The sequence below is a fragment of the Hipposideros armiger genome, unplaced genomic scaffold (genome assembly GCF_001890085.2).
Source record: "Hipposideros armiger isolate ML-2016 unplaced genomic scaffold, ASM189008v1 scaffold_345, whole genome shotgun sequence".
Classification (NCBI taxonomy): domain Eukaryota; kingdom Metazoa; phylum Chordata; class Mammalia; order Chiroptera; family Hipposideridae; genus Hipposideros; species Hipposideros armiger.
The window spans coordinates 698,761-709,745 of NW_017731695.1; the positions used below are offsets into that span (position 1 = coordinate 698,761).

Genomic DNA, 10,985 nt, shown 5'->3' on the forward strand with positions numbered 1-10,985 from the left:
ACCTCTGCCCTCCTTGATTTCTGCACAATCACGTCACTTAAAACAAATGAGACATACCCTAAGATCAATGACTCTGTTGTCTAATCTTGTATCCTGGTTAACAGTAGCTCTTCCTTCCTAAAAAAAGATGGAAAAACAGCTTTTACTATTTTTTTCAGAATACAAAAAACACGTTTAGAAGCCATGTTAACTTTTAAGCGACAATAGGTGTGTTTATGTGTGTTAATTATATGCGTTTCTTTGCCCCCAAATTAGAGATCCAAGAAACAAGAAGCAGGGCTAGAGAGAAGTCACTATTAAAAGAAAGAGAGAGGTGGAAAGAAGAGAAATGAGAATGAACAGGGATTAATGCTTTCTTTCCATCTCCCACCCCCAAAAGCCTTGCCTCATCATTGGGACATCAGAAGAATTAACCACCTGCACCGTCATTGATTCCTGAATTTTACCTGCTAGTTAAAGATTGAAGGAACAGATAAAAGCTGATAGAGTAGTAGTTCTCATTGTATGTTCTGGGCATCAGTGAGACACTTTCAGGGAGTCCATGAAGTGAAACCTGTGTTTCATAATACCTTTCATTCTCATTTTCTCCTGACTATACTGAGTCTTCCAAAAGTTTTGGGATGTATGCTATCACAACAGAATGAATGCAGAGGCAGATATGAGAATCTAGCTGTTGTCTACTAAGCCAGGCATTACAAAGATTTGTAGATATATTTACATTATTGTCACTTTTAATAAATTAATATTAAAATTTTCTGTTTTAATGTCTCATACTGAAAATGTGGACAGATATACCTGCAAAAACAAAAGCTTGTAGGGTCAATTGTTTTTAAGAGTGTAAAGGGATTCTTAGACGAAAAAGTTTGAGAATTGTTGATATAAGAGTAAATTTAAATAAAAACGAATCTCAAATCAACAGGTACCCTTCATATAAAAGCAGGGCATGAAGTTTTCAATGTTTTGCAGACTAAACACACAGAGGAAGCATCGTATTTCAAAAGCATGATTTTTACCTCTTCTCCTTCCGCCTCAGGCCGAATGGCATCATCCAGCTGCAGGGGCAAACGGGGTTCAGCCAAACTGATCACATAAATCTGAAAGTGAGAGATTTCCAAAAATATCAAGAAGCACACAAAACCTGTCATCTTTTGCTTAAAAAAACAAACTACAAACCTACAGTTGACTTAAACATAAAGCAATGTTTGCATACATCTTTAACTGAAACTACTTGCTAAAATCAAACAAAATGGTATATGTTTTTTCTCTTATAAAATCGTATTTCTTGCCTACCTCCCTGGGTTGTTGAAACAGTCAAGTGAAATAACATATACAAATACTGCGTAAACTCAAAGGTGCATACCGTTGTGATAAATAAGTAAATAATTAGTTGAGGGTCTGGGTTAAGGCCTCACTTGGTCACATAAAAGCTATTGTTAGGCAAATCACTTAACCTCAGAGCTTCAATATTCTACTCTGAAAAAATGAGGTCTGCGTTAAGAATCAAATGGATATAATGAATATAAAAACATTGCTCATTTGAAGGGGCCATTAACAAATGAGTTATTGTTAACAGCATTTAGCCATTTCTATCACTAGAACCAAAGTCAGCCCGACTCTGCTACACCTCTCCTTTCTTTTCTCATTCTTTCCCCAAATATCCCTGCATTGCCTTCTTTCATCAAACATGTAATGTATCATTTCCTGCTGCTCTCCTGGCTGGGAGCTGCCATAGAAGGTATTCCTTTATGGTGTTAAAATCCCTCAATATTCACTCACACTAATTGCACGTTTTAGTGCTAAAAAGCAGTTAGGTCATAAAGAATTAGCTACTCTTAAAACACATGTTACCCTATTAATTATTCCCAACTACGTCTGGAAAACCTGCTAAAGTACAAAAGGGAAACAGACCTTATTTAGTTAATTCAGGAAAGGAAATTACATTCTTCCAGTTGGAAGATCACATTTAGAATTCAGCTGAGACACTTCAAGAAGGGTCAGAGGGATACTCCAGTCCTCCTCATAGTGAATAGAATTATTTGTCACCCCCCCACCCCATACCCAAGTTGTAGCGCTTCCATTTCATGATTTAAAAGAAACTTCATCTCCAGTGCAAAATTGGGGAACTGGACAGCTACCTCTTTTATTTTTATAGCTAATAGAAACTCATCATCTCCTTCATTAGGTTGTGAGCACTCTGATTCCTAAAACCTCACATAGTGCTTGGCACAAAGTATATACTCAGTAACTGCTGGCTGAATAAATAAATGAATGATAAGAGAGAGCCAGTGCTTACTACATGATTCTATTCAGTATACAATATTTATGCTTTGTGAGATACTGTATAATTATTTTTATTGAGGCCAAATTTGTCTATAAGCTCTTTAGGCTTTATATTTATTGTTAACATTTATTAAGGTTGTACTAAATGCTAGATAATCGGAACGTTTTAGAAGTACATTTGCTCCATTCACCAAAATTATATGTTGCTTGGAAGACAGGGGGTTGTTCTTCTTGGTCAGCATACCCTTAGTTTGGTTTGTATTTACTAGGATACAGACTTCCTGGTGGGATTGGTTTACTACAATGAGACTTATACAAAGAAAACAAAATAATTTGGCAAGTTAGGTCAGTAAAAAATACAAGATATTCTTGAAGAGTTCTATGACCATCAATTCCAGTAAATAACCTTACTCCCAAATAAGTGTGTGTGTATCAATCTATCTTTCTGCATCTGTCTGCCTGCCTGCCTGCCTGACTGCTCTATTTTACATATGCTCACAGGGTGTGTGTGTGTATTTATGTATATGTGTGAGCACATGTAAGACACAGCAATCAGGCAGACTGCTTAAAAGAAATTTAATGATGCATTTGATAGATACAAACTAGGCCTGGACCTGAGAACTACAGGTTCAGAACTGCAGGGTTATTTCAACAGTACTAAATATATACAAATTCACTTGTAGTATTTTAAAAGTCAATGATAATAAGCACTTCTAGTCTTTATGCCTGAGAAGAAAATAGATGTGGGATAAATCTTGTATGAAGAGAAGTTATTGCTAGACTGTAACACCAATATGGTATTCTCTTTTGATTTTCAAACTGTAAAATATCAGAAATAAATGATTATAAGGAAATATAATAATTAAGAATTAATCATCAATGTGTAGAAGTACATCATCATAAGAAAGTTCACAGCAAAATAGGCTCATCATAGTGAATAAAGTTTGCTTTTTTTCAATGTTTTATATTTTTCCCTATGTGACTACGGTAGATCGTTTGCAAAAATGGCTGCAATAATTCCTCCTGCTCCTGTATTCATGTCCTTTTCCAATGCTGTTGCCTCTCCTCCCATCAACAGATGGAATTCTCCACCTCTTAAATCTGAGTTTTGCCATGTGACTTGCTTTGACCAATGGAATATTTAGCAAGCCTGAAACAAGCAGAAGCTTAAAATGTGTTGCACTCTAAGGCCTCCCTCTCTTGCTGCTGAGAATCATTCTAGCACCCTGTCAACAAGCCTTGGCTAGCCTGCTGGATGAAGCGAGGACACAGGAAAAAATGTCCAAGAAGTGACAGTGAGCCCAGCTGATGACACATGAAGGAGATGAGCCAATCCAGATGGGCTGACCCTAATTGCCCAATGCACAGAATAGTGAGCAAATACATATCTGTTGTTTTAAGTCACTAAGTATTGGGATGGTTCATTATATAACAAAAACTAATTGATTCAGTAATCAATTTATAAATTCCAATATTATATATCAACTCTATTAACAATATACAGGTTTAACATACAGCTATAGGAGCTACTCAAATCTATTTCTGTACACAGTTTTATATTTTGAAAAAGATTACCTTTTGAACATGTAACTCTACATCTTGCTGCGTACAGCTTCCAATTTTCTGATTCACTTTTCTCACAACACCTTCTACATCGACGATGCTCTCTTTGTTGATGCTGTCAAAAGAAAAAATTCCCAACTTTAATCATCTCGTCAGAGGTGTCAGAACTCATTTGTTTCAACAGTAAAGCTGAATATATTAAACTTTTCTTTAATAGAGTAACCCACTTGAGATAAAGCCAGTCTATTTAACCTACTTACAATAAGCTATTATGTAGCACACCTTGTGAGATTCCTTGAAGAGATGATTTTCTAGATGGCATAATTTACTTACCATTTATAAAATACTCTGGATATAAAAGGCAACAGGACCAGCTAAAAAGCAGTTAATTGTGGAAAGTAGGAAAAAGTCTTTCAATTATTTATCACAGAACATTTCCCTCCCTATAGCTGAAATTTACTAAGATCAGCATTTCCTATAACAAGAAACATGGTCTTCAATAAATGCAATTACTGGTATGTAATAGAACTAAATAATAGAAGAAGGTCAACTGAAAAGATTTCAAGGTAATAAAAGGATATTAGGGTGCTGCAGTTAAATCCTCATTGCCCTTAGTTTCTGAGTACACACTGTCGTTGACTGGATTTATGGCAGACAGCCTACTGGATTGTATAATCCCATTTAAGAATGTCTATATGAAGCTTAATATACACTAAGAGTAAAATAAATGCACCTTCTGGGCAGTTTAATTCTAAAACAAACTTGACTTTTGAACAAAAGACACTCAAATTCTGAAATATAAAATTTGTGAAGTAGCTTATTAAAGTCACCAATTGATTATTTTTTGATCTCTAGAACATAACCAAGAGAGAAAGGGTATAATCCCAAAAAGCGGTTCCCATACAAAATGTACCAGTTTTACTTTTGTGTATATTTTTGTGCTGACTGAATGTGTCACAATATATTAGTGGAAGAGGGTTAAGATTTAACTTCCAGGCCTTGGAGGGAGTGATGTCAGCATCATGGTGGCTCAACTGGCCAAAGTCAACTCCTCATGTAAAACTTATCAATTAAAATTCTCAGGTGGTAACTGGCGCTGCAGAATGATGGGAAAAAAAGGATGCAAGAAAAATGCAAGTATGTCAACTGGAAGAGAGTGGAGTTCCTGGGCAGCTAGAGAAATAGAAATGGCAAATATTAGGAAAATCTATCCCAGACTCCCTGTGTATATGCTATGTCATAAATCCAGTTAGCTTTTGTATTAACCCCTCTGATTCAAGTCCCTATCCAGAATCCTACAAAATGAATGACCAGAATCTAAACAAAACAAAACAAGAACAAGAAGTAACTCTCAAGGTAAAAATTCTGTTCGTTCTGATGAGGTATTGGGTCCATCCTTAGTAGTTGTGCTATTTGACAAGATTCCAGAAATCCAACAATGTTTATTTTACAGAGAACACGACAATACATTTCAATGAGCATTTGTTCAGGGTTGGAAAAGGGTCAAAATTAGAATAAAAAGTGGTGCTGTAAGAAACAAAAATTTTCACTTCATTTTACTACACTGCCTAGAACTGTGTGTTACCAACAACCTCAAAAAAAAAAGTCAACAGTACACACATCTCTTGCACTCTTATAAGTCTCCTGAACTAGGACTATCATCTAAGATCTAGCTAAAATCTTGTGGATTGAAGAAACTCACAATTTTTTATGATAAAAGAGGTAGTTGGTGAACTGAGATTGGCTCCTCTGAGACCTGAAGGGATCAAGAGGATTCAGTTTGCTGTCAAAAGAGTTTTCTAATACTGGCAATCTAATGCTCCTAGATCATTCTTCATTCAATGTGACTGCTGCCTACTGGTGGCCTCATCTGTTTTCATGAGCAAACTTGATACTTGAGCATATGATTCAGGCCTCGTGAAGATTCTGTTGCTTCTCTCACATATTTCCCTAAGGAAGGTTTTCTCTTCCTGATCATCAGCATATTGCTTCATGGGGTAATCTGACCTGCTCCAACTACAGCTCCACCCTGCTCCATTCCCGCTATGTCCCTGGCCATTTAGGTTCTCTTACCTGCCTGCTTTGACGCCCCAGTGGGAGGCCTTCCATTGTCAGTCTTCTTCAAGCCAACTCAAGTTAAACAGATCTACTCTCAAGAACTGAGCACTAAGCTAGTATTATTCCAGAAAGACGCTGGAATGTGGTAATGACATTCTGCCGAAGGCTAGCTAAAGGTCCAAATAAAGAAAACTTTCTCTTCTTTTTCCCTCAAAAGTACCAGATGACTCCTTTTATCCAGGACTCCAAACTTGGAACTAAGTGTACCTTTAGTGCTTCATTTAATTCAGTAGTATTATGCACTAAAATAGATCAGCTAGATTAGAAAAACTGCCATTTTTAACACTGTTTCTATTGGGTTGTTGGAAAAGTCATGGCCTATTTTTTCTGGTTTTCATTGCAAAAATGTGTCATGACTTTTCCGACAACCCAATAATACTAAACAACTCATAAAAGAACTTCTGAAAACCCGACCTATTTCTTAAGCTAAGGCCAAAGCTAAACTTCTGCTATCACAAATTGGTCTACTCAATCAATCAGAAAGAAGGTAGGATTAACCAGAAATAGAGAATGTGTATAATTAAATTTTTTGCCCATCAATCTCAGTATTTCCCCTTTTTATATCTAGCAGCTATATGCTAACAGAATAGCCTATTTAGATATTAAATCATTCCATAATTTTTTTTAAAACCTTGGATAATTTAACTGTAATATCTCTATACTACATCCGTATCTAATCTATATAACCCTATTTATTTGTACACATGAATGAATTTGGAAGAAAAAACATTAAAGCAAAACAAAAAGTCAAATTTGTGAAAAAGGTCAAACTGTAACTTGCTAGTTAGAATAAAAAATTAGTATAATTAGAGTCAATACAAGAGGAATAGGAATATTGAATAAGCTCTGCTAGTATAAGGATAAAATTTCCACTTTGTAGAAAAAGTCTAATTAGTATGATTTTAACTGACAATGTATGTTAAAATAGCTTAATACTTTATAGTATACATACTATAGCTTGACTGTTACCACAGAAACCCGATTAAAGGCTTCAATTTTACATTTTGAAACTAATATGCTACTATGTTTATATATTGAAAGAGGGTTATGTCTAACAGGCAACTAAAAGCCTTGGCAGGAAAAAAAAAAAAATCCATGGTGGAAAGCAGAGGAACTCCTGGGAACAATATTATTGTAAGAGAAATGGATGAAGTAAATAAAACGCATCTTTTCAAGAGATAAGTCAGCTATTTTTATTATTACCACCAAGTCCCAAAACACACTATCACTGCACCGTGTTTTATATTTCTTTCATTTTCCAGCCACCCTTTTGACCCTACATATAATTAATCACTCTACAAATAAGATAAATTAGTATAGCCTTGATATTAAAAATGCCCTAATAGGCACAGCAGACCTCATATCATCCATTAAAACTGTCAACTGTAAATTTAATAGTTTACTTCTAACTTAAACTGTCTTTGGAAAAAAAAATTTTTAAAAGCACTGTTCTTCATGTAAAGTATTTTATAAAAATATTTTGAGTTGGCTATATCAACTTTTTTTAAAACAAATAATATAGTGTATGAATAACTCAAACAATTATAAAATATACAACTGGGGAGAAAAACAAACAGTACTCAGTTATCTAAAGCAGGGGTTGGCAAACTGCAGCTCGCGAGCCACATGCGGGTCTTTGGGTACATACATGTGGCTCTGAAGTAAAACTGAAAATGAAAATAGAACTATCATAGTTTCATTTATAATGTTACTTTAAATTTTCCTTATTTGTAAAAATATATTTATGGCTCTCAAATAATTTTTAAATTGTTGTGAGGGACAGGACTGGCTCTTCCAAGGGTGGGCAAACTTTTGAGATGGAACGTACCCAAAGAGCTGCATGTGACTCGCGAGCTGCAGTTTGCCGACCCCTGATCTAAAGGAATAAAATCTCATCTTTCCAACACAAGTGACATACAATTTACCACTTAGGGCTTCACTAATAAGCTCAGGGCACTTTCATTTGCTGTAACTTCTATCAATCTTGATTGTAAGTTTTTTCATGTCTATTATTACATAAAGAAAAAGTCTGATGGAACTGTTAGAAGTAGGCATAATTGTTGTATTAGGTTAACAGTTGACTGCTGAAAAATGTATATTAAAAAATAAACAAAAAGAGGAAAGTAGCAAAGAACCATATCATCACCTAGCATAGTATTAAATATTCACAATCATGGGCTCTTTGTCATTATGAAAAGTTAAAAGAAGAATTTCAAAGTTAAAAGATTTCAAAGATTATTAAAACTGTCAAACTAGTTTTAATGCTTTAAGGAGGTAAGCTTCACAGTCTAAAATAATGAGTGATGCGTTATTATTTAATATTTCCAAAAAAAAAAGTTCTTAGCACGTCTCTGTGGTACACTAAATTATCTGTCCCAGGTCTTCACTCCCCTATGCACAGTGGTAGGATTCACCCACACCTTTGCCATGGCTTCAAAACAGAAGGTTCTTCTTTGCCTTGAATTTGGGTTTGGCCAAATGACTTGCTTTATCCATGAGATGTCAGTGGATATGATGCCAACAAAAGCTTGAAATGTACTTGTACAGTTGAACTTGCCCTTTAGCATTCCTTCTTTTTTCTTGAGAAGATGATGCTGAGGTAGCTGCTGGTCCAAGGAAGCCGAGAAACACCATGAGCAGACCAGGACCCAAACCACAGCTTCAAAAGAAGCCTAGATGAGCCAAACTCTAGCTGACCCACAGATGTATGTATAAGCAAGACATTAAGATTTATTGTTGTATGTTGCTGTTTTTTTTTAAATTGTAAAATATATAATATGTAACATTCACCACTTTAACCACTGTGAAGTGTACAGTTCAGTGGCATTCACTATGTTATGCAACCCTCACCACTATCCTTTTCCAGAACCTGAGTATCCCAAATAGAAACTTTGGACTCATTATTAAACAATAACTCCCCATTTCCCCCAACTGCCCACCACTCACTGCAGCTCCTGGTAACCTCTATTCTATTATCTGTCTCTATGAATTTAACTACTCTAGGTACCTCAGGTGAGTGGAATCATATTTATCCTTTTATTCACTTAGCATAATGTGTTCAAGGTTCATCCATGTTATAGCATATATCAGAATTTCATCCCTTTTTAAGGCTGAATAATATTCCATTTATATGTACATACTACATTTTGTTTATCCACTCATCTGTTGATGGACATTGGGGTTGTTTCCACCTTTTGGTTATTGTAAATAATGGTGCTATGAACAATGGTGTACAATTATCTGTTTGAGTCCCTGCTTTTAATCCTTTTGGGTATCTACTTAGAAGTGGAATTGCTGGATCATGTTAATTCTGTTTAACTTTTTGAGGAACAACCATATTGCTCTCCACAGCAGCTGTACCATTTTACATTTCTACCAGCAATGCACAAGGATTCCAAATTCGCCACATCCTCACCAACACTCATTATTTTTCTTTTTTCCTCCTCCTTTCCCCTCCCCCTTTAAAAAAAATAATGGTCAAACTAATGAGAATGAAATGGTATTTCACTGTGGTTTTGATTTGCATTTCCTTAATGATTAGTGATACTGAGCATCTTTTCATACGCTTATTGGCTACCTGTATATCTTTGGGAAAATGTCTATTCAACTCTTTTGTCCACTTGGAAATTGGGTTTTTGTTGTTGTTATTGTGAATTGCAGAAGTTCTTTATATATTCTGAATATTAATCCTTTGTCAGATATATGATTTGCGAATATTTTCTCCCATTCTGTGGATTGTCTTTTCACTCTCTTGACAGTGTCCTCTGACACAAAAATTTTTAATTTTGATGAAATCCAATTAATCTAGTTTTTCTTTTGTCCCCTATGCCTTTGGTGTTATAGTCACAAAATCACCGTTAAATCAAATGTCATGAGGCCTTTGGCCTATATTTTCTTGTAAGAGTTTTATAGTTTTAGCTTTTACATTTAGGTCATTGGTCTATTTTTAGTTAATTTTATATATGGTATAAGGTAAGGTCTTTGGCATGTGGATATCCAGTTTTCCCAGCACCATTTGTTGAAAATACTGTCCTTTCCCCAACGAATGGTCTTGGCACCCTTTTTGAAAATCTACTGGCCATATATGTCAGGGTTTATTTCTGTGCTCTCTATTCTGTTCCACTGGTCTATATGTATATCCTTATGCTAGTACCACATTGTTCTGATTACTGTAGCTTTGTAGTAAGTTTTGAAATCAGGGGTGTGTGAGTCCTCCAACTTTATTCTTCTTTTTCAAGATTGTTTTGGCTCTTTGGGGTCCCTTGAGATGCCCCATATGTATTTTAGGATGGATTTTTCTATGACATTTTGACAGAGATTGCATCGACTCTGCAGATCACTTTGGGTAGTATTGCCATGCTACTGAGTTTTGAGGTGGTTTGTTACATAGTTTTTTTTTGGAAGCAGCTATACATCTTAAGCTTAAGAAAATTATGAAATTAAAAAAAATCCTTGCGTTCAAAGCTATTATCTGATCATAATAATGGTCTATGAAATAAGTTAAAGTTTATTTGCACTTCACATACAAGTACAAACCATCAGTGTGTAGTATGCATTGTAAGGAAAATTTAAAAAATCAGATACAAAATTTGACTATACAATAGCAGGGTTGATGTCTTATAAAACACAGCAGAATTTATCCATTCAAGTGAATAATGTCCTCTTCAAAGTGCTCAGAGGAAGGAGGTTGGCCTATAAACACATTTCAAAATCAGCACTGCCTAAAACAATCTTAAAACGACTTATCTGGAATTACCTCTTGGTTTTGTTACACAATCAGTTTTTTGGGGGGTAAATCTCATTTATACCTATTATTTGCTATCCTTCAGAAACACTGAAGACCATGATAAAACTGTGGGCGAGGGAGAAAAAAGACATAAAAAAGAAATCAAAAGAGAATGGCATTAGAGATACAAGGAAGTAACATGTTTCAAAGAGGAGAGAACAGTTAGTATATCAACGATAGGATCAATATAGAAGATATTAACCTTATACACACACACACACACACACACACACACACA

General features: G+C 35.2%; 1 protein-coding gene across 2 annotated transcripts in view; it reads right to left on the minus strand.

Annotated features, from left to right (window-relative positions):
* DARS1 (aspartyl-tRNA synthetase 1) overlaps positions 1-10,985 on the minus strand; it is a 62,027-nt gene that overhangs the window by 17,911 nt on the left and 33,131 nt on the right. For both annotated transcript variants that reach the window (XM_019661349.1, XM_019661348.1), the window contains 3 exons: positions 3,856-3,958; positions 1,014-1,094; positions 58-117 (listed from right to left, as the gene is read on the minus strand). In XM_019661349.1, coding sequence (XP_019516894.1) covers positions 58-117; positions 1,014-1,094; positions 3,856-3,958 — 244 coding nt within the window. The remainder of the gene's footprint in view (positions 1-57; positions 118-1,013; positions 1,095-3,855; positions 3,959-10,985) is intronic.